The sequence below is a fragment of the Tachypleus tridentatus genome, chromosome 8 (assembly GCF_004210375.1).
Source record: "Tachypleus tridentatus isolate NWPU-2018 chromosome 8, ASM421037v1, whole genome shotgun sequence".
NCBI lineage: Eukaryota > Metazoa > Arthropoda > Merostomata > Xiphosura > Limulidae > Tachypleus > Tachypleus tridentatus.
This window is the reverse complement of record NC_134832.1, coordinates 149153663-149178297: the sequence shown is the minus strand read 5'-3', so window position 1 is coordinate 149178297 and position 24635 is coordinate 149153663. Positions and strand designations below refer to the sequence as shown.

General features: G+C 33.6%; 1 protein-coding gene across 1 annotated transcript; it reads right to left on the bottom strand.

Annotated features, from left to right (window-relative positions):
* On the bottom strand, positions 1 to 24635 carry LOC143223745 (homeobox protein EMX1-like). Its single transcript, XM_076452123.1, has 3 exons — positions 24000 to 24635; positions 8931 to 9094; positions 1 to 1818 (listed from the first exon to the last, which is right to left on the bottom strand). Exons 1-3 carry the CDS (start codon positions 24487 to 24489, stop codon positions 1612 to 1614), a joined length of 861 nt encoding a protein of 286 aa, XP_076308238.1. The 5' UTR covers positions 24490 to 24635; the 3' UTR covers positions 1 to 1611.

Genomic DNA, 24635 nt, shown 5'->3' with positions numbered 1-24635 from the left:
TACATACAACCTCACAAAAATACAGTGTATTTTGATAATACAACCAGTATTTACATCAATATGTTCAGTCTTCAGGTTTTAACAATACGATTAATATTATTACAACAATATTTTCAGTCTTCAGGTTTTACCAATACGATTAATATTATTACAACAATATTTTCAGTCTTCAGGTTTTAACAATACGATTAATATTATTACAACAATATTTTCAGTCTTCAGGTTTTAACAATACGATTAATATTATTACATCAATATCTTCAGTTTTCAGGTTTTCACAATATGATTTATACTTGTACATCTGTATCACTACGTTAAAATGTTCGATTTTTAAATATTTGTAATACGACTAATATCATTGCATCAATATGTTATCAGGTTTAAATATATTAATACGAGCCACGTTTTCTCTTTTCCTTATTTATTTTAAACTTTTCTTATTTTCGTAACTAAAACATCAGTTGACAAAATCAGTGTATGTGTATCCGCTTAATACTGGACTGGTTGACCCCAAACCTTTCATGTACAACAGAGCCCCGTGGGAGAGACCTAGGGGGTCAGCGTTCGAACTAGACAACCCTAAATCACCTCCTGGGGGTCACCATGTCTTTCCTGAGTGTACGTCAGATAGTTAAATATGCGTTACTACGTTGAATTAAAATCAACTGGTCATGCTAGTTTGAAGAATCTCAGTTGATTGAAACGATTAAAGTCTTATAAGCCGTCATTATATGTCACAGTTTACAGTCACAAATTGGATTTAAGTGACAGAAAACCACGACTGTATGTTTACCCTAGAAACACACGTTTTTTTCTTGTTTTAATTACTCAGGCAATAAGGTTATCAGGAGAGGTTCAACGTTATGAGACTTATCAGGGCTGAGGTATTAAAAGATATGGAGTAATTTCATGATGACGAGAAACCCACTTGAAGTGAAAACGTATTCTCAGGACAGTTGGTGTGGGTGTTAAAACTTTTATTAAAATAAAGCAGAGAACAACGCTTCGACATACTGTTAACCTGAAGATGACCTAGGGAGGTCGAAACGTTGTTCTGTATTTTAGTTTAATTAAAGTCCTAATACCCATTCCTTTAGAATACGTTTGAACTATGGGCTATTTATCTTATCAAAAACAGTGACGAATGTTCAGAATTTTGAACACTACAACACAAAAGACGTTTCTTTTCTAAAGCTTTGTACAATTCATTGAAGTTTTTCCCATAAAAGTCAGATGGTAATCTATTAGTCTTCATTGTTAAAACCACGTGTTTTCCATATGTCAAGTAAATGTATCAAACTTTTAGATTTTCGTAAACTACGTGAGTACAACTGTTCGTGTTTTCTTCGCCTACTCACGCCTATTAAATAAGTGTAGAATGAAAACTGACTGACCATTCCAAGGTTCGCAGTGTCCAGTTATTGATTGATAAGCACCTTATAAAACTTATGTACTGATTGTAGTTCGTTGTAGCTTTGTTCACAAATATAAACGCCCGAGAATCCAACTTTAAAATGAACGGCCGAATTCATCGCGCATTTATAAATGAATTCTTTTTTCTTCTGCCTCATCAGGCTCACGTTTTGAATTATGCATGCGAGAGTTAAACCATCAAGAAGGCGATTTGGAGGAAAGAGCATTCTGGGCAAGAGAGCTTTGGAAATCCGAGTCCGTGGAACCTCGGGAATTTGTTTCTCTAAAAGTGACGTCACCAGTGTGATTAGTGGATGGCACATCTTCTTGATGGTTATTTGCTTGTTCTTCCTCTTGCTTCTGACGTTTGAACTTCGTTCTTCTGTTTTGAAACCACACTTTCACCTGGCAAGAAGAAAATATTGAAAAGAATCCAGAACTGTTTTGTTGAACACCTAAAGAGTAAGATAACTCGCTTTTTTTCTCTAACTAGTTTAACGTGCCACTATATTTTTATTTAATACTAGTCTTATTAGAATGTTGGTTAAAATGTTTAATATATATACATATATTTCTATTATGAGGTCTTTTCTGCATCCTCAGCTTTGTATTGAATCTAAATCTAGCCTAAACTTCTTAGTATAACTTTTTTATCAATAATACAATAGTACGTCAACAATAGTTGAAACAGAAGTAACAATAGTAGTTAAAGTATAACGTTTCTATCAATAACACAATAGTACATCAACAATAGTTAAAATATAAATAACAATAGTAGTTAATGTATAATATAACGTTTTAATCAATAATACAATAGCACGTCAACAATAGTTAAAACAGAAGTAATAACAGTAGTTAAAGTATAACTATTTTATCAATAGCACAATAGTACATCAACAATAGTTAAAATATAAATAACAATAGTAGTTAATGTATAACGTTTTTATCAATAATACAATAGCACGTCAACAATAGTTAAAATAGAAGTAACAATAGTAGTTATAAATAATGTTTATATTAATATATGAAAAATAGCGACAGAACAATATTTATATCATTAATTTTAAGGACTTGAGATGAAGCAAAGAAAAAACGAATGATGTGTCAACCATATCTCATTCTGATCTCATCAGTCTGGTTGGGATACAACAGAGAGACAGACACAATAGTGGCCTGGTTGATGTTTACGTCATCGATTGCATGAACAACGAATGTTTCGGTGTTGACTAGATTAGGTAAGAAACAAGTTTATACCAACAGTAAAACAAAAGTGCATAACAGCTTTAGATTTCACTGTCGTTCTACACGAAAATTAGGATGTTCGGTATCGAAACCTGAAGCCGAACTTTCTCGCCCTTTCAGCCGTGCGTGAGTTATAATGTTACTGTCAAACCCATCATCCGCTGTCGAAAAGAAGCCCACGTGTTAGCGGCGGGTGATGTTGACTAATTGCTTTCCCTCTAGTCTGTCGTTTTGAATTTAATGACGGCTCTCGTAAGTAATGCTTGAGTAAATTCAAGGATCAAATGAACAAATGATAATTGCACAGGAAGGATCAATAATTTTATAGTTAATATTTAGATGTTAAAACAATGTTAAGTCACTGGGTTATATTTCCTGACTGTGTTTACTATTTTAACAGTCCATGTGCGATAGATACAGAGATAGATAGTTAGACTATACATGAAGTAAATTACGGTTTGTTTTCTTATAGCAAAGCCACATTGGGCTATCTGCTGAGTCCACCGAAGGGAATCGAATCCCTGATTGTAGCATTGTAAATCCGAAGACGTACCGCTGTACTAGCGGGGTTCGATAAATTACGGTTACACGAATTCTCAGCACTTTCCGTCTCACTAATCATTCCGCTAATGATAATAACGCTACATTTGTTTTAATTAGTTATTTTAACTTTGGGCACTTCCCCACTCCGTTACTTAGCGATGAGCTCGAGAGCTTGGGACACTAACATTTGAGGTTCAATTCCTTTCTGAAAGTCTGTAGTTAATGTCAAAATATACAAGCTATTTTCGGAGTTATATAACTAATTATATTAGAAGAAAGATTACAGTAGTCAATTGTCTTTGAAAACCAACAGTTTTCCGATACACAAAACATATTATCAAGTTTTGTTACATAGTATTTAGTTATGTTACATGAACATGTACGAAGTTTGTCACAAAAATAACCCCAACGAACAGACAACCCACTTTCCGTATTTGGTGACCTTGCTGTTGTCACGGTATTGTAAATAACACGATGATGATACCAATTGTACTATTAAGACTGGCCCTAGCAACGAGGTAATACAAGCGTTGTAAGAAATAAAAAGACCACGTATTACAAATGTTAACACCTTCCTTTGTTAAAGGCAGTTTGAATCAAATTTGAAATTTCACGGGTCGCAAAATAAAAAGGTGGACTCGACAGTTCCTACTTGAAAAAATGCCCTAGACATACCAAACCGAGTACTTCTTGATCTCTAAGAAGACTCTTCGCCGTCATCAACTTTGAGGCCACAATGGCGATTGACAACCATCAATGTAAACGATATCAAACCTACAGCGTCTTCAAGGCCCGAGGCGGGCGATCGTTCGTTAAGGATCAGAATACAGCCAGTAAACGCTTAACTACGACCCAGATCTTATTTTCATATGATGTTCTTGTGACTACGATAGCGTTGTAGACAGATAAAGTGAGTTTGGCCCACCCGCGTTGTCGGTAACAAAGACTTAAGCTTGCCAGGCCACCCTACACAGCTACGGGAAATGAAATGTGCTATAACCGATACTTACGATTCTCACGTTTCAAACCTAAGTCTCGTGGAGTGTGTCTCTTTCAAAGCAGAAATTGACAAGTTACTAATAGCACTTGTACACGAACTTAAAAACTACCAACTGATGTACGGTAGACACTGATCTGTTTTAAGCTACGTAAATAGAGAACAATAATGTTGATTATTCTACCATACCTACTATACCGGCATCACTGACGTCATCACGATAGTTATGCGGTCCAAATAATAGGATAAATAAGAAAACAGACGTATCTTAGTTCCAACGATAAAGATCAAACTTTGAGGCACAAATAGATGACTACATAGAATCTTAAGCAATTTCTCAGTGTAAACTAATCTGTTTAATATTAATTACTACATTAGGGTAGGATTTATTTCGTAACAACTGTTTGTTTGTTTAATACCCAGGGACAGTGCAAGTTCAAACTTAACAGAAGTAAAAGAATCTTTAACATATGAAACAAAATTCAACCGAAAACTCACAGAATGAGCAAAACCGTTAACAAACTGGGTTAGTCTAATAAAATCCACAGAATGAGCAAAACCTTTAACAAATTGGGTTAGTCTAATACAATCCACAGAATGAGCAAAACCTTTAACAAACTGGGTTAGTGTAATAAAATCCACAGAATGAGCAAAACCTTTAACAAACTGGGTTAGTGTAATAAAATCTACAGAATTAATGACAACTTTAATAAACATGGAAGTATAAACTGAAATCCACACAATTAATGACAACTTTAATAAACAGGGTAGTATAAACTGAAATCCACAGAATTAATGACAACTTTAATAAACAGGATAGTTAAACTGAAATCCACAGAATTAATGACAACGTTAATAAACAGAGTAGTATAAACTGAAATCCACAGAATTAATGACAACTTTAATAAACAGGGTAGTTAAACTGAAATCCACAGAATTAATGACAACTTTAATACACATGGTAGTATAAACTAAAATCTACACAATTAATGACAACTTTAATAAACAGGGTAGTTAAACTGAAATCCACAGAATTAATGACAACTTTAATAAACAGGGTAGTATAAACTAAAATTCACAGAATTAATGACAACTTTAATAAACAGGGTAGTATAAACTGAAATCCACAGAATCATGACAACTTTAATAAGTAGGATAGTATAAACTAAAATCAACAGAATTAATGACAACTTTAATAAACAGGGTAGTATAAACTGAAATCCACAGAATCATGACAACTTTAATAAGTAGGATAGTATAAACTAAAATCAACAGAATTAATGACAACTTTAATAAACAGGGTAGTATAAACTGAAATCCACAGAATCATGACAACTTTAATAAGTAGGATAGTATAAACTAAAATCAACAGAATTAATGACAACTTTAGTAAACACGAAATATAGACTGAATTCTAAAGATTTAACTACGAATGCCAGTTGATATTTTAAAGAGTATTCTCCTATAAACACAACCAATTAAAAGGCAGTGAGAAAAGAAAGAGAAATGACTCGCCAACAGAACAACACGTTGCACGTTATCCTAGTAAGTTATTTTGATAATTTGTTTCAAAATGTTTTGTTTCCCTCATTGTTTCAGCTGAATGCCTGCAACATAAAATGCTATCATTTGTTTTTCGATACCCGAGATGGGCACAGAACAGATGGCCAATTGTGTATTTTTGTGTTAACAAAATAACCAAGATATGTGAAAGCTTACAAAATTCTGCTTTTAAATAACCCGCCATATAATTGCTCCTGTCTTTAATAAACTGAATTAATTTGTAACATTTATTCTAGTTTTTTTACCTTCAATTCTTCTTTCCAGAACCCCATTTAATTTTGAGGTTTGTCGACAAAATGCTATAGTCAATCACGAAGCACGAAAACGTGACACTCATTGTCACATTTCTAAAGATTCCGTGTTTTGAAACTTGGATCATGATAATATAATGTGAATCACAATGTTTAGCGTATAATCTTCCACGATCTTGGGGTCCTAAAGTTTCTTCTGACGTTGCTTATTCAGTGTTTTTGTTTAAGTGGATCTCACGTTTAATGATATCTTAAGTCTCAACTAAAATTTCAAGCAACAGAACGACAACATTCTAAATTTAACTTTAGCGTGGGTGTATTTAAGTTTGGTAATGTTGGACTTTTCTCGAATTTCGAAAAATCTTGTCGTACGTGACTCCATATACCAAACTTAGAATTACGGTTTTTTGACCAATCACTTTACTGGGAAAACGAAATACTTAAACTGCAATTAATTCAAATCACTGTAGCTGGCAGTCAAAGTGATGATTGAATACAATATTCAGATACTGTACAAAGATAACGAGGTGATGGTTGAATCCAATATTCAGATACTGTACAAAAATAACGAGGTGCTGGTTGAATCCAGTATTCAGCTACTGTACAAAGACAACGAGGTGATGGTTGAATACAATAGTCAGATAATTGTACAAAGATAACGAGGTGATGGTTGAATACAATAGATAGGTAACTGTACAAAGACAACGAGGTGATAGTTGAATGCAATAGTTGGAAACTGTACAAAGATAACGAGGTGATGGTTGAATACAATAGTCAGATAACTGTACAAAGATATCAAGGTGATGGTTGAATATAATAGAAAGATAACTGTACAAAGATATCGAGGTGATGGTTGAATACAATAGTCAGATAACTGTAGAAAGATATCAAGGTGATGGTTGAATATAATAGAAAGATAACTGTAGAAAGATAACGAGGTGATGATTGAATACAATAAATAGATAACTGTCTCAGATATTGGGCATAATAAACATTGATTTGACACTAAACACTGTGTACAATAAACATTGATTTGACACTAAACACTGTGTGCAATAAACATTGATTTGACCCTACACACTGCGTACAATAAACATTGATTTGACCCTACACACTGCGTACAATAAACATTGATTTGACCCTACACACTGCGTACAATAAACATTGGTTTTACACTACACAATTTACAATATCATGTGATAAAATACGTTACAGTTTGTCAGAGCTACTACTACTTTGTTTTTCTATTCTAAGTTGAATTATCTATTTGTGTGTCGATTAGTTTCTCAGTGTTTAACTTTATATTTTGAGTTTATAAATGTATTTATGTGTTAATTACACGGGCATTACCTCATCTAATTTTTAAAGTTGAAAGATGTTTACTAGTAGCGAATAGTGATTAATGTTAGCACAAAACTGTAGCGTTAGATATTCACTGGTAATCAGTTAGTTCATTGTGTTTCACTAGTAACTATTAAACTCAATCACTTTCCGAAATGAGTTATAATAAATATTCTGAATGTCGCCTGTTAAACCAGTCTCATTTGTAATAGAGATTGCATCCTATAAGACATCAACGTCTCAATTTTTTTTTTTTAATTGTCTCATCTGGGTTGTAACTAATCACACTTCTGATACCATTGGACATTCTGAGTCTCACACTCGTCGTTTAAACTGAGCCATTGTCTCAACTGGATTGAAACTAATCACAATTTTAGTACCAGTGAAACATGCTCTGTCGCTCTCTTGCTGCTTAAACTAATCCTTTGTCTCACCTGGGCTAAAACTAATCACACTTCTGATATCAGTGGGCATGCTGCATCACACGCTCGTAGCTTAAACTAAGCCGTCGACTAACTCAAGTTTTTAGTAGAAACACGATGTCTCACGTGTGATTCTCAGACTAAGCTGATAGTTAAGTACATTTCTGTTAAATCATTACTGTTGTCAGTTTTATTAAACATGCTATGGCTTTCATTTGTTTCTTTTAGATAGATAGGTAGTGGCTCAAATATATTTATTTTCAGCTTTGACTCACCTTCTTTTAATCAGTCACTTGAGTTTCTGTTAATCAAGTTGTGACTCACTTGGGTTTATCTTAGATAAACTGTGACTCACAGAGTTTCTGTTTGTCCTAGTCATTTGAGTTTCTGTTAATCAAGTTGTGACTCACTTGGGTTTATCTTAGATAAACTGTGACTCATATGAGTTTCTGTTTGTCCTTGTCATTTGAGTTTCTGTTTGTCCAAGTCATTTGAGTTTCTGTTAATCAAGTTGTGACTCACTTGGGTTTATCTTAGATAAACTGTGACTCATATGAGTTTCTGTTTGTCCTAGTCATTTGAGTTTCTGTTACACAAGCTGTGACGTAGTTAAATTTCTGTTGTACGAGCTGTTGTACACAGGACTAACTTAGAATTTTTTTAATCCGACAGTTTCTGTTAAACAGGCTGTAATTAATTAGAGTTTATGTGAATCCGGCTTTGACTCACTAAGTTTCTATTATTCGTGCTGTAACTCATTTCAGTTTATTTGAGGCTACCTATAACCCATTTAAGTTTCTGTTAGTCAAAATGTGACCTTATTAAGTTTCTGTTATTCATGCTGTGATTACGTTACTTGAAACAGATTGTGTGTGTCACAGCTTTTAAAGTAATATGTATGATTAAGTGAAGGATTCTATGTTTATATGCTGTCTCATTTTACTTACACTGATAATCCATTGACTCACTTAAATGTCTACAAGCAAACGAATAATTATTCTGTTGCTTTGCGCGCATGCGTTTCAATGAATAATGCGTCAACGCAATTACTTCATTCGAGTTTCGAAGTCACAATCGCTTGACTCAGTGAATTAAATTAACTTGTAACATGAGTAACGGAGACTCACTGGAGTTTCAAAGATAAAACTGGTGACTCACCTGAGTTTCCGTGAGGCTGAGAATTTGGGCTAGCTGTTTTCTCTCAGTTCCTACAACGTAATGGTTTTTTTCAAAGGCATGTTCTAACTTCAAAAGCTGCGAAGGAGAGAATGCTGTTCGAATTCTCTTTGGTTTCCTGAAAGGGTGAAGTAGAAAGTCTGGACCTAATCAAAATAAAATGAGAAAATAAAAATCTGTCCTTCATACCAAGAGTTTGTTTGTTTGTTTGTTTTGAATTTCGCGCAAAGCTACACGACAGCTATCTGTACTAGCCGTCCTTAATTTTGCAGGATAAGACTAGAGGGAAAGCAGCTAGTCACCACTAACCCCCGCCAACTCTTGGGCTACTCTTTTACCAACGAATAGTGGGATTGACCGTCACATTATAATGCCTCTACGGCTGAAAGGGAGAGCATGTCTGGTGTGACGGTGATTCGATCCCGCGATCCTCGGATTACGAATCGTGGGTCTTAACCACGTGGCCATGCCGGGCCTGGATACCAACAGTTAGATACGTTATATTAAAAAGGTTTTGAATATGCAAATTACCAGTTCACGTAAGAACTACTACCGGTATAAAGTCGCAGAAGAATATAATGTATCAGAACTACATTATCATATTATTTGGTGGAAAGGATACGCAACGTCCAATGCAAAATATTCATATACTCAGGGCATAAAGATGTGCCCAGGTGGATGACTTAGAATTTCCAATACATTTGAAAACTAAGAAGTACGAATGATCTTGGGACAGCAGGACCATAAAAAAAAGAGACCTCTATTGGCTGTGGGAAGCCAGGTATTGCATTTTATAACAGACATATATCTAAGAACACAAACATCAGTGGCAAGAGCCTTCCAGATGTGCAACATAACCACCTTCCAGATGTGCAACATAACCAAAAGGACCCTCCATTTGGAAAAGAGAAATAAGTCACATGTACACACATTGCTTCTACAACATACCCATTCAACCTCCCATACCTCTACCAGCTAGATAATGAAACAGGTATTTGTGCACAGAGAAACAAACCGGTAAAGATAAGGACGGAGGACTTATGGATTTCTGTACATTAAGGCTAACGATATGAACGCTGGGAAACCTTTGTTCTCGTATATTAGATGGAATACAGAAAGCATGCAGGAGGAGTGGTGAGCTTTTGATATAACAACTTTATGGCAGGGTCTTTAACAATATAAAATATTCTACACGTTATTGTCAAACTCTCCAGTCATCAAAAAGAACATACCTGACCTGACCTGGTGGGGATCCAAACCTACTACACATTTACACAACAGAGATTTATATAAATGACTCATTAAAATAGTGACATGAAGTGATGTAAACTTGTTGAAAGTTGTTATAAACAGTAGCGAACGGTGTGATGTAAAGTACTCGTTTAAAGTTTAAATGAAATCCTATTTGTGTTATTCGTTTGAAAACCGTATATTGACCTCAAAGTATGGTGGTTAGAGTAAAGAAAACGAAGGAAACTTCCCAGCAGGTTTACTATATTTGTAATAAACCTTCTTTTCTTTAGCAATCAGAATGTGGACACGTATTTACATGAAGAACATTATAGATTATGTAAGATCTAACCAGATGAAATAAATCTGAAGTACGTATTGAGTTATTATTACAATATATTTGTATAAGGATTATCGTCAAAGAAGTAAAGTTAGGCCTCAGCTGGTGATTCAAAAGTTCTTTTATATATAGCCTCTGTCCGTCTTTGGCCCTTCCGCAAATCGTAACAATAATGTGTTTTTGTTAGGCTTACCGAGTTGTCGTTATAGAAGTTCTTAACTATAACTGTGAGCTTTACTGATTTGCGTTACAGAAATTTTTAAAGAGTTATACCTACAAGGTGTTTCTTTTAGGTTTATCGAGTTGTTGTGACAGAAATTCTTAACTAGTTACAAATACATCTGTGAGATTTACCAAGTTATCGTTTATAAGTTCTCAACGAATTATAACTGGAAGATGTTTCTGTTAGGCTTACCGAGTTATCATTACTGAAATTCTTAATTAATAAGTTCTAATTATTAAGTATTTCTATAAGATTTCAAAGCGTTAACTACGTTAAGTAGAATCTCGGATCCAAATATACTACGCTTAACCCTTAAATGGCGGCCATTATCAGTTGATGCTGCCATTTACAACATTCCCGCTGTTTAAGGGTTAACCGTTAACCATTCACAATATAATATATAAGTAATCTACGTGTAATTGATTTTAATGTGTAATAAGCACTTACTCTACAATAACGTGTGTTACAGGACAGAAACATGACCAACCTTAGCTAGGTTCATTAAAACAAATTAAGACAAACGCGAACACTTCAGTTTTTCCATACTTGATTGTCCGAATGATTTTTACTACAGAAATGCAACTCTTTCCATGGTATACTTCTGTTAGAAATCATTATATGATTCATTTCCAGCACAGTTTGTCAGAAATTCGTCAGGCAACAAATGAGGTTATCTGTGATAGATGTATTAAAAGATACATCCATGGATGCGAAACCAAATCCTTTCAGTAAGTGATGTATAAAAAATACGGATTTGGAAATTAGTTTGTTAATCTCTTTATTCATCTCCCATGGGTCAGTGATAAAGCTGAAAGCTTACAACGTTAAAAACTGGGTTTTCGTACCCATGACTGGTACGCATAGATATCCCATTTCTAATTTTATGCCTAACAGGGACCCGGTATGACCAGGTGGTTAAGGCGCTCGACTCATAATCCCAGGGTGATAGGTTCGAATACCCGTCACACCTAACATGATCGCCCTTTCAGCTATGGAGGCATTGTAATGTGACGATCAATCCCACTATTCGTTGGTAAAAGAGTAGCCCAAGAGTTAGCAGTGGGTGGTGATGACTAACTGCTTTCCTTTTAGTTTTACACTGCTAAATTAGGCACGGCTAGCGCAGATAGCCCTCGTATAACTTTGCGCGAAATTCAAACAAACAAACAAACAAACAAGTGCCTAACAGGAAAACAGACGTAAAAACGTATCTCTTCGTTCGCTTTAAGAAAACAATTACACACCTAAATGAATAACTATCTGACAATGTGTTTGTGTATTCCTATCTTTCGTAACTTATATATCTCTCCTTCTTCATTCTTACGAACACAAATTTCTTAAGTTAAATCGCTTTTACAATTCCCTTTAAAATATCTGTATCGGTTTATCTTAAACCGCACTAGCTACTTCATTTTTAGGCCAGCCGGTTTTTTTTCTCGAGGTGTTTCAATCATCCTGTTATACACATGCGATGCATGGCAGTTGTGATTGGACAGCATCACTATTGAAGAGTTCAATCAGGCTCTTCATACATATAAATATGGGCGGTGCCTAGTTGAAAGTCGTACTTTGAAAATTTATGTAAATTAGTTGGGCATCCGCTGCTATCTAGACTTCAGAATAATGTATTTAGTATGATGGAAGGAAAAACCAGGACGGTATAAGATGAAGAGAAGAACAAACACAGTTTACAGCGATGGATGTTTGGTGTTGACAATATTAATTTAGAGAGTTATTATTAGCTATGGAAAATAAAGCTCTGGTTGGCGTTAATTTTCAATATAAGAATGTTAGCCGTTGTTGGTTATCTGAATTAACCCTAAAGATAGCATGTTAAAACAGAGGGACTCGTATAACAATAAAACTACTTGATTTAGTAGTGCCAGAGAGAAAAACAGTTGAACCAGTTGTCACAACAGTATTACAGAAAAACTTCCAAAATATCAATAAAAGATTAATTACACTAACTGTTTCACTCTAACACAACTTAAACTAAGTGTAACAATATCACTGGGAGGTTACACAGTCTTTAACATTGTCAGTTACAGGTAGCAACATCTGTAACGTTGTTATCAATAGGTTATACTAGCTGTAACGTTATTAAAAGGTTGCACTAGCTTTAACGCTGTTGTTAAAAGGTTGCACTGACTTTAACATTGTTATTAAAAGATTGCACTGACTGTAACGTTGTTATTAAAAGATTGCACTGACTGTAACGTTGTTATTAAAAGATTGCACTGACTATAACGTTGTTATTAAAATATTGCACTGACTGTAACGTTGTTATTAAAAGATTGCACTGACTGTAACATTGTTATTAAAAGATTGCACTGACTGTAACATTGTTATTAAAAGATTGCACTGACTGTAACGTTGTTAGTAAAAGGCTGCAGTAGCTATAACAGTTTAAGGTTAACTTTAGCTGCTTCAATATTATAAAATATTATCAGTTGTTTTAAAGTCAGTCAGAAGTCTGCCATACTTTTATCAGTTCTTTTAAAGTCAGTCAGAAGTCTGCTATACTTTTATCAGTTGTTTTAAAGTCAGTCAGAAGTCTGCCATACTTTTATCAGTTGTTTTAAAGTCAGTCAGAAGTCTGCCATACTTTTATCAGTTGTTTTAAAGTCAATCAGAAGTCTTCCATCCTTTTATCAGTTGTTTTAAAGTTAGTCAGAAGTCTGCCATACTTCACGTGAAACTGACATATTTGTTTTAAATAAGCAAAGAAATAGCCAATTAAACCAACTTTATTAAGTTCTTTACGAGGAAAATGAACATAAAAATAATTTAAGAATGTATTATATTTATTGTTTTGGTTTGCCATTGTAGTTGTTTTAAGCTATAATAATGATATGAGTATGTAGACGAAGAAAAATGTGCATTTCATGTTTCACGTACGTATGTAATGTTTAGAATAATCAAGATAATACTGCTGTCTTTCTCAGACGTTTTGTATACCATTATTTCTTATTTTAAGACTTTAAATTAGTGGCTTGTCCTCATGTAAGTATTATTACCAGCATACACTAAAATATAAATTGTTGAAATCGCAAATAAATAACCCACCCTATGGTAGAAATCTGGCCTTTGGTAATATTTTATTTATTCAGTGTCTTTTCGAAAAACCTAACCGACACAGCGAGCGTGGTTTATGACCTCGTAAATTACAATATACGTGAATATATCATTATTATATAAATGAGAATACTTCCAAATACATCCGTATAAGTTGTTTGTACTCATTGATACACGTGTAATTATCTTTAGATCTGTAATCCCACAATTTATGTAGCTCTTCGTATAAGTCCTTTATTTAAGAGCCATTAGCGCCTCCTTTGGACAGTGTATTGCAGTTAAAAGCAACGCGGGTTTTGTCTCGCGGAGTCTGGGACGCTGTTTGTTTCCTATTCAAAAGAGAAATGACGTTTTCTAGAGTAAAGCATTTGATATTTATAATTATCTGGTTTCTAGTATAAACGTGATAATTTCTTATCGCTTCATAATATTCGTTAGATTCTGAAATACAAAATATTATAACAACTGAATATGCATGGCTAGATTTTCAGCGTGGTCTATATTCTATGACGTAACTTGTAATTCGTTGTAGATTTAAATCACAAATTAAAAATAAAAGTCTACTTATTACAAGAACTATCAGATAGATGATAATTCTTGGCCAAGGAAAATAGTTTATTCTAGAACACCAGTTACATGCAGGAATCGTAACATCACCTTGTATTTATTTGTTGCTGTAGAAACGTGCTCCGCATATGCTGGGTTGTGTGTGCGCCATGGAAGTGACATTAAAATCTTCCTATTTAACCTAAAAGGGTAAACTTGGAGCTTTGTGATGTACTAGATGCTTCACTACTTTCAGTCTACATGTAAATAGTAAGGAAGAGAAAAACTTTTCTAGATCAGCGAAGAAATATTAAACCAACAAAAAGGTAAAACGACCCTTTAATAGGTGTTATTACTTTAAACAGTATCTAGTAAAATGAATAGTTGTATTTAAGGCGAGACGACCCCTAAATAGGTGTTATTACTTTAAACAGTTTCTAGTGTGGAGAACAGTTGGATTTAAGGCGAGACGACCCCTAAATAGGTGTTATTACTTTAAACAGTTTACAATATGGAGAACAGTTGGATTTAAGGCGAGACGACCCCTAAATAGGTGTTATTACTTTAAACAGTTTACAATATGGAGAACAGTTGGATTTAAGGCGAGACGACCCCTAAATAGGTGTTATTACTTTAAACAGTTTACAATTTACAATATGGAGAACAGTTGGATTTACTTTAAACAGCGAGACAGTTGGACCCCCCTAAATTTACAATATGGAGAACAGTTGGATTTATTACTTTAAACAGTTTACAATATGGAGAACAGTTGGATTTAAGGCGAGACGACCCTAAATAGGTGTTATTACTTTAAACAGTTTACAATATGGAGAACAGTGGATTTAACAGTTGGATTACTTTAAACAGTTTACAATATGGAGAACAGTTGGATTTAAGGCTTATTTTCTTTACAACTTTGCTGTACAATACACATTGACTATTGCGAGAATGTCTAGACACCATGTTTTCTTCACGAATGTCCCTAAAAGTTAACTAATTAGTCCTTTTATCTTCGCAATTACTTAACCATGACAGAAGAAGCAGACATTCGTCATTCATTCATTAATGTCTTTACGACGGATTCATCCTTAATTTTATCACAATTACCCAATATTTTAACGTCCTCGTTAACACTCAGTTAGTATTTGATATTTATATCACAATTACCAAATATTTAATGTCCTCGTTAACACTCAGTTAGTATTTGATATTTATATCACAATTATCTAATATTTAACGTACTCGTTAACACTCAGTTAGTATTTGATATTTATATCATAATTACCTAATATTTAACGTACTCGTTAACACTCAGTTAGTATTTGATATTTATATCATAATTACCCAATATTTAACGTACTCGTTAACACTCAGTTAGTATTTGATATTTATATCATAATTACCCAATATTTAACGTACTCGTTAACACTCAGTTAGTATTTGATATTTTTATCACAATTACCCAATATTTAACGTACTCGTTAACACTCAGTTAGTATTTGATATTTATATCATAATTACCCAATATTTAACGTACTCGTTAACACTCAGTTAGTATTTGATATTTTTATCACAATTACCCAATATTTAACGTACTCGTTAACACTCAGTTAGTATTTGATATTTTTATCACAATTACCCAATATTTAACGTACTCGTTAACACTCAGTTAGTATTTGATATTTTTATCACAATTACCCAATATTTAACGTACTCGTTAACACTCAGTTAGTATTTGATATTTTTATCACAATTACCCAATATTTAACGTACTCGTTAACACTCAGTTAGTATTTGATATTTATATCACAATTACCCAATATTTAACGTACTCGTTAACACTCAGTTAGTATTTGATATTTTTATCACAATTACCCAATATTTAACGTACTCGTTAACACTCAGTTAGTATTTGATATTTTTATCACAATTACCCAATATTTAACGTCCTCGTTAACACTCAGTTAGTATTTGATATTTTATCACAATTACCCAATATTTAACGTCCTCGTTAACATTCAGTTAGTATTTGATATTTTTATCACAATTACCCAATATTTAACGTCCTCGTTAACATTCAGTTAGTATTTGATATTTTTATCACAATTACCCAATATTTAACGTACTCGTTAACACTCAGTTAGTATTTGATATTTATATCATAATTACCCAATATTTAACGTACTCGTTAACACTCAGTTAGTATTTGATATTTTTATCACAATTACCCAATATTTAACGTCCTCGTTAACACTCAGTTAGTATTTGATATTTTTATCACAATTACCCAATATTTAACGTCCTCGTTAACATTCAGTTAGTATTTGATATTTTTATCACAATTACCCAATATTTAACGTCCTCGTTAACACTCAGTTAGTATTTGATATTTTTATCACAATTACCCAATATTTAACGTACTCGTTAACACTCAGTTAGTATTTGATATTTTTATCACAATTACCCAATATTTAACGTACTCGTTAACACTCAGTTAGTATTTGATATTTTTATCACAATTACCCAATATTTAACGTACTTGTTAACACTCAGTTAGTATTTGATATTTTTATCACAATTACCCAATATTTAACGTACTCGTTAACAATATTTATCGTAATTACCAAATCATTAATCCACTCATTATTAACTACTTAGATCGTAAGGGCTTTCTTTTAAGGCGTTACTTCCTAACTTAATGGTTCAGGTTCTGATACATCAATGTTCATAGGAAACCCAGCCATATGTCTGATATCAGTTTATTACTTATTTCCAGCGCGAAACGAATGAAGTGAAACTTTAAACGGTTTAATGGTACGAAATCAAAAATGTATTGATTGTCTATTGAGTGTCTATTCTGCGTGCCACACTGAGGAACTTCGAAAAAAAAAAAACCATCGAGGAGTGAAGTTTACATGGACAAAACATTCTGAGGCCAAAGTATATTTTTTGCATGGACGTGAAGTAGAAATATGGATATAAATCAATGTGTGTGTATTTTAACTAAAGTATAATCATTTATGTTAATACGAATTCATTGAATCGTAGACTTAACGTTTTCAGAAAAAAATGTTAAATATGATATTAATTATAGATAAGCTTGAGAATTGTGACGTTTGAATATTTTGTTTGGTTTTTCAATACACGTTAATACAAGTTATGTCACACTTTCTTGTATACGTAAGACGATTCAGAAGTTGTTGTGTATGTTGTTAAGAAACGCAGCATTGTTCGCAGCAGTTACTGAAAAACAATAACAATAAATAGAACGAACTCTCAGATAACTTGAAATTAGAGACACAAGTCTCGACATATTGGAGACTTGAAATTAGAGACACTAGTCTTGATATATTCATGACCCGAAACTAGAGACACTAGTCTCGATACATTTGTGATCCGAAATTAGAGACACTAGTCTTGATATATTCATGACCCGAAACTAGAGACACTAGTCTTGATACATTTGTGATCCGAAATTAGAGACACTAGTCTTGATATATTCATGACCCGAAACTAGAGACACTAGTCTTGATATATTCATGACCCGAAACGAGAGACACAAGTCTTGATACATTTGTGATCCGAAATTAGAGACACTAGTCTCGACATATTCATGACCCGAAACTAGAGACACTAGTCTTGATATATTTGTGATCCGAAATTGGAGACACTAGGCTTGATATATTCGTGACTTGAAATTAAAGACACTAGTCTCGACATATTCATGCATCCTTGTCAGTTTTACGTTATCTTCTAAGACACTAGAACTTAGACCACTGAAAACCAAAATAACGTCTTAATATCAGACCTATTAATGTCTTTATATCTTTATGATGGATACTTAATTCTTAACGTTCAAGGCAAGAAACTTCTAAATGTGTGTTATTAGTGTATACAGTTTCCAATACGAAGAACAATTGGTTAAAATACATGATAAAACGTCAAATGAGTAATATTTCAGGAATAATTATGCTTACATCAGCTAGGAGTGATTGTCTTAATAATACTTTTAAACTTTGGCATGGCACAAATAATTACAAAAGTTCGTAAACTAATATTTTAAGACGTTGCTTTGTTCGTCTGTGGTCCATGTTCTGGTGAATCAGTGTTTGATAAGATAACAAGAGATTCATGAGGACATGGGACTGTATTGAAAATAGTTCTTTCTAATTTTAAGTCCCCTATGTTGGGTTTTATTTTTTCACTAACTAGTCACAGGTATGACACTAATTATAGATATCATGTTTTGTCACGTTACAGCAAGTGACTGATGATCTGACAGTACACTTAGCAGTCACAAACTTGACCCGCTTTTGGTCAGCAGGTGGTGTCACAAACAAAGGCAGTTTTTCTTTCAGTCCAATTTGTAGGAATGCTATTGTTGGCTCTTAAAAGACAGAATCCTGTAGGGAACCAAAGATAAGATCCTAAACTATTATTGTTTGCCAAATATCCTCTCTTTTTTTATTTTCTTATATGTACACAACAGCTGTGTTTCAGAAGTTATTAATTTTATCAACAGAATGACATGGTCGTTTAGAATCCTGGAAACTAAAGCAACAAAGACAGGTTAATCACACTTTTCAAGTGTTATAATTCTCTTTACTTTCAATATTGTCCGGTGGATTTTATAACAATGGACTGTAAACCGACCAACAACGTTAATCTGGTACTTCTGGTACATCTTGTAACAGTAGACTGTAAACTGACCAACAGCGTTAATCTGGTACTTGTGGTGGATTTTATTACAGTAGACTTTGACGGACCAACAGCGTTAATCTGGTACTTGTGGTAAATTTTATTACATTAGACTGTAACCTGACTAACAGCGTTAATGCGGTACTTGTAGTAAATTTTATAACAGTAGACTTTGACGGACCAACAGCGTTATTCTGGTACCTGTGGTAAATTTTATTACAGTAGACTTTGACGGATCAACAGCGTTATTCTGGTACTTGTGGTAAATTTTATTACAGTAGACTTTGACGGACTAACAGCGTTATTCTGGTACCTGTGGTAAATTTTATTACAGTAGACTTTGACGGACCAACAGCGTTATTCTGGTACCTGTGGTAAATTTTATTACAGTAGACTTTGACGGACCAACAGCGTTATTCTGGTACCTGTGGTAAATTTTATTACAGTAGACTTTGACGGACCAACAACGTTATTCTGGTACCTGTGGTAAAGTTTATAACAGTAGACTTTGACGGACCAACAGCGTTAATCTGGTACTTGTGGTAAATTTTATTACAGTAGACTGTAAACTGATCAACAATGTTAATACCCTTTATAATATTATTGTACAAACGTATCTAATTCCACAATGTCTACTGTCCCCTTAACTTGTGTGATTGATACACGACATTGTTGTACAAACTTATGAAATTTCACAATGTCTCTTGTCCCCTTAACTTGTGTGATACACGATATTGTTGTACAAACTTATGAAATTCCACAATGTCTCTTGTCCCCTTAACTTGTGTGATACACGATATTGCTGTACAAACTTATGAAATTCCACAATGTCTCTTGTCCCCTTAACTTGTGTGATACACGATATTGTTGTACAAACTTATGAAATTCCACAATGTCTCCTGTCCTTATTGTTGTACAAACTTATGTCATTCCACAATATTCTTGTCCCTTAACTTGTGTGATACACGATATTGTTGTACAAACTTATGAAATTCCACAATGTCTCCTGTCCTTTTGTCTTATGTCATACACGATATTCAGTGATGTCGAGAAAACCCACTTGTAGAGAAATATATATGCAAAAACGGCTCGTTTGGGTTGAGAAAATATTTTACGTAGAGGTGCGAACCTGACGATGACCGGAGAAGGTCGAAACGTTGTTCGCTCTTCTATGTAAAATATTTTCTCAACTCAAACTAGCCGTTTTTGCATATATATTTCTCATACACGATATTGTTGTACAAACTTACGTAACTCCACAATGTATCCTGTCTCCTTAACATGTGTCACACACGACATTGTTTTCCAACATATCTAATTATACAATGTCTCCTGTTCCCTTAACTTGTGTGATACTTATGTAATCTCATTCTATTACACGTATCTAAATTTACTAAATGTAAATACATCTGTAGAGACAACCCAAGCACGAGTCATTATACAAGCACATCAGAGTCTCTGAGGCTAATAATTCTCTTGTAGATTTAATTAGCGTAGTAACAGTTTGTATGTTATAATCAGACGCCGGTGAGACGTGAAGCTAACGCCCTCCGTGTAAGTCTGCTATCACAGGCAAATATAATGGCGTCACATTTGGAAGTCTGACTGGCACAGCAGATCGCGTTTGGTTCATGTTGTGCGAAATCTTTTTACTACCGAAGGTACCCTTAACTCCTTTATCCTTTCTAGTACCCTTAACACCTTTATCCTTTCTAGTACCCTTAACACCTTTATCCTTTCTAGTACCCTTAACACCTTTATAATGTGCGGTACCCGTGGCACTTTTATACTGTCTTTTATACTGTCTAGTACCCTTAACTGCTTTATTCTTTTTTGTACCCTCGACATCTTTATCCTCTCTCGTACCCTTAACACCTTTATCCCGTCCCTTACCCATGACGCCTTTATAGCGTGCCTTACCATTGACACCTTTTTACTGTCCAGTACTCTAAAACTTATTCTGTCCCGTACTCTTGACACCTCTATACTGCCCCTATTCTTGCTCCTTTATCCATTCCAGTATCCTTAAAACTTTATCCTATCCCGTACTCTTGACTCCTTCATACTGCCCCGTACTCTTGATACCTCTAGACTGCATGTACTCTTGACACCTCTTTCATATTATCCCGTATCCTCGACTCCTTTATTGTATACTGTCCCGTACTCTTAACTCCCTTATTGTATACTGTCCCGTACTTTTAACTTCTTTATTGTATACTGTCCCGTACTTTTAACTCCTTTATTGTATACTGTTCCGTATTTTTAACTCCTTCATCCCATCGCGCACCGTCAACTCTTTTATACTGTCTTTACAAGTGCGAGTCCTAGATCAGATCGTTAGGTTCTCTCTAGCCTCATAAGGTATTTCTTATTTACAAGTGCGAGTCCTAGATCAGATCGTTAGGTTCTATCTAGCCTCATAAGGTATTTCTTATTTACAAGTGCGAGTCCTAGATCAGATCGTTAGGTTCTATCTAGCCTCATAAGGTATTTCTTATCTCTTAACATTAAACAGTTACGTTTCAATTAATATTAGATACACGTCAGATTTTAATATAATGTTACAAACTTTGTTAAGTGGACCTACCTGTAACTCACAATTGAAACTGTCAATACTCACTCCATCAGATACTTTAAAGTACTTTATAATTATTGGTTTATCGCTAAAACTGGTTCAGAATATAGCAGTTTACTGACTTCATTCCACTACAAAACAATTACTGACTTTTCCCCTTAGAAAGTTGAATTATGTTATAAATATTTTCTTATCTTACTGTTTTAATTTGTTTCCTTTTTCATATACTAGTTTCTCCTACTCTTTATTATAAATACATCTGTAGCTTATAAATAAATATAAACACAAAGTATTATAAAAACTGTCCAAAACAAAGCATTGTTTATAACTAAACTAAACAAAAGTATTATAAAATCCGTTCAAAACAAAGCATTGTTTATAACTAAACTAAACACAAAGTATTATAAAAACCTTCCAAAACAAAGCTTTGTTTATAACTAAACTAAACACAAAGTATCATAAAATCCGTCCAAAATAGAGCATTGTTTATAACTAAACTAAACAAAAAGTATTATAAAATTCGTCCAAAACAAAGCATTGTTTATAACTAAACTAAACATAAAGTATTACAAAATCCGTCCAAAACAAAGCATTGTTTATAACTAAACTAAACACAAAGTATTATAAAAACCTTCCAAAACAAAGCATTGTTTATAACTAAACTAAACACAAAGTATTATAAAAATCGTCCAAAACAAAGCATTGTTTATAATTAAACTAAACACAAAGTATTATAAAAACTGTCCAAAACAAAGCATTGCTTATAATTAAACTAAACACAAAGTATTATAAAATCCGTCCAAAACAAAGCATTGTTTATAACTAAACTAAACATAAAGTATTACAAAATCCGTCCAAAACAAAGCATTGTTTATAACTAAACTAAACACAAAGTATTATAAAAACCGTCCAAAACAAAGCATTGTTTACAACTAAACTAAACACAAAGTATTATAAAAACCGTTCAAAACAAAGCATTGTTTATAACTAAACTAAACACAAAGTATTATAAAAACCTTCCAAAACAAAGGATTGTTTATAACTAAACTAAACACAAAGTATTATAAAAACCTTCCAAAACAAAGCATTGTTTATAACTAAACTAAACACAAAGTATTATAAAAACCGTCCAAAACAAAGCATTGTTTATAATTAAACTAAACACAAAGTATTATAAAAACTGTCCAAAACAAAGCATTGCTTATAATTAAACTAAACACAAAGTATTATAAAATCCGTCCAAAACAAAGCATTGTTTATAACTAAACTAAACATAAAGTATTACAAAATCCGTCCAAAACAAAGCATTGTTTATAACTAAACTAAACACAAAGTATTATAAAAACCGTCCAAAACAAAGCATTGTTTATAACTAAACTAAACACAAAGTATTATAAAAACCGTTCAAAACAAAGCATTGTTTATAACTAAACTAAACACAAAGTATTATAAAAACCTTCCAAAACAAAGCATTGTTTATAACTAAACTAAACACAAAGTATTATAAAAACCTTCCAAAACAAAGCATTGTTTATAACTAAACTAAACACAAAGTATTATAAAATCCGTCCAAAACAAAGCATTGTTTATAACTAAACTAAACACTAAGTATTATAAAAAATCTTCCAAAACAAAGCATTGTTTATAACTACACTAAACACAAAGTATTATAAAATCCGTCCAAAACATAGCATTGTTTATAACTAAACTAAACACAAAGTATTATAAAATCCGTCCAAAACAAAGCATTGTTTATAACTACACTAAACACAAAGTATTATAAAAACCTTCCAAAACAAAGCATTGTTTGTAACTAAACATTACAACAGTAAAATAAAGATTTTTCTAAAACTAAATAGTCAACAAATTAAACAGAAGATGTTAGATTTTAAAACGAGTATTTATATTAACAGTAACATAAATGAGCAGTTCGCGACATTGTTACGATTCCGGGAAGGCTAATGTAGACATATTGAGATATTTATTATTACTTTAACGTAATCGGTTTATTGTATATGACACAATTACTATATAAGATTGCAGTGTTTTTCTTGAAAAGGGCACTAAATCTAAGCGTTAAAACACTTTGTTTCAAATTACCATTTCTGTACAAATCACTAGAAGCTTCAAAGTGTGTTAATGCTCTCTGACTATTAGTCAAGTTTATATTTTATCAATAACTTCTAAACTAATTCAAATCTGAAGATAACTTATTAATTTATAAAGTTAATTCTGTATGAACATGTTATCAGAGCTGAGGAATATTATAAAGTACTGTTCTAGATAATTTTAAAATGTATCGATTAGAATTTTCTGGTTCATCAGTTTTGTATGCTTTCAAGTAAAATAAACCTCGTGTCTTACCAGGTACACGGTTGTATAAGGAACTCGAATGTCGAGAGGCGAAAAACCATGGGTACAGTTGGTAAGGGTCTCGAGTTAAAAGAAACGGAGATACGTCTTGTATGGAATGCGCTGGGTACGGCGGGGAGGATTCTTCGTGAGAGCTGTACGTGATCGGCGGTCTGACGCTGCCGTAGCCGGGAAACACCGATGTACTTTCCAGACAGGGTGAAACTCTCGCGAAAGAACATACGGGTCTCAATGGAAGAGCCCGGCACGAAGATCCACAAGTGACGGCGGACGGGATTCCAGATTCCCCCGCCCAGCTAGCGGGCGAGGACGAGTCCTCACGAATCGGCTCACGTGAAGTGTTTTCTATGTCTACGGAAGAATAGCTATTCGTTTGAGTAGGTTTTTCGTCCCCGTCTTTGCCAACCAAGGACTCGATGGAGAAGCGAAGTTTAGGCTTGGCTGACATAACAGGAGCCATAGCAACGAGCGCAACACACATTCAAACAATCCGATTAAGGAACTCACCAATCACGATTAAGCAAATATATGAAAAATACTGCCATATTCAGATAGACGAAAACATTAATTCAGTTTGATGTGATTGAAATATCCAGTTGGAGTGTTTATCTTGTTTAAATTGTATTA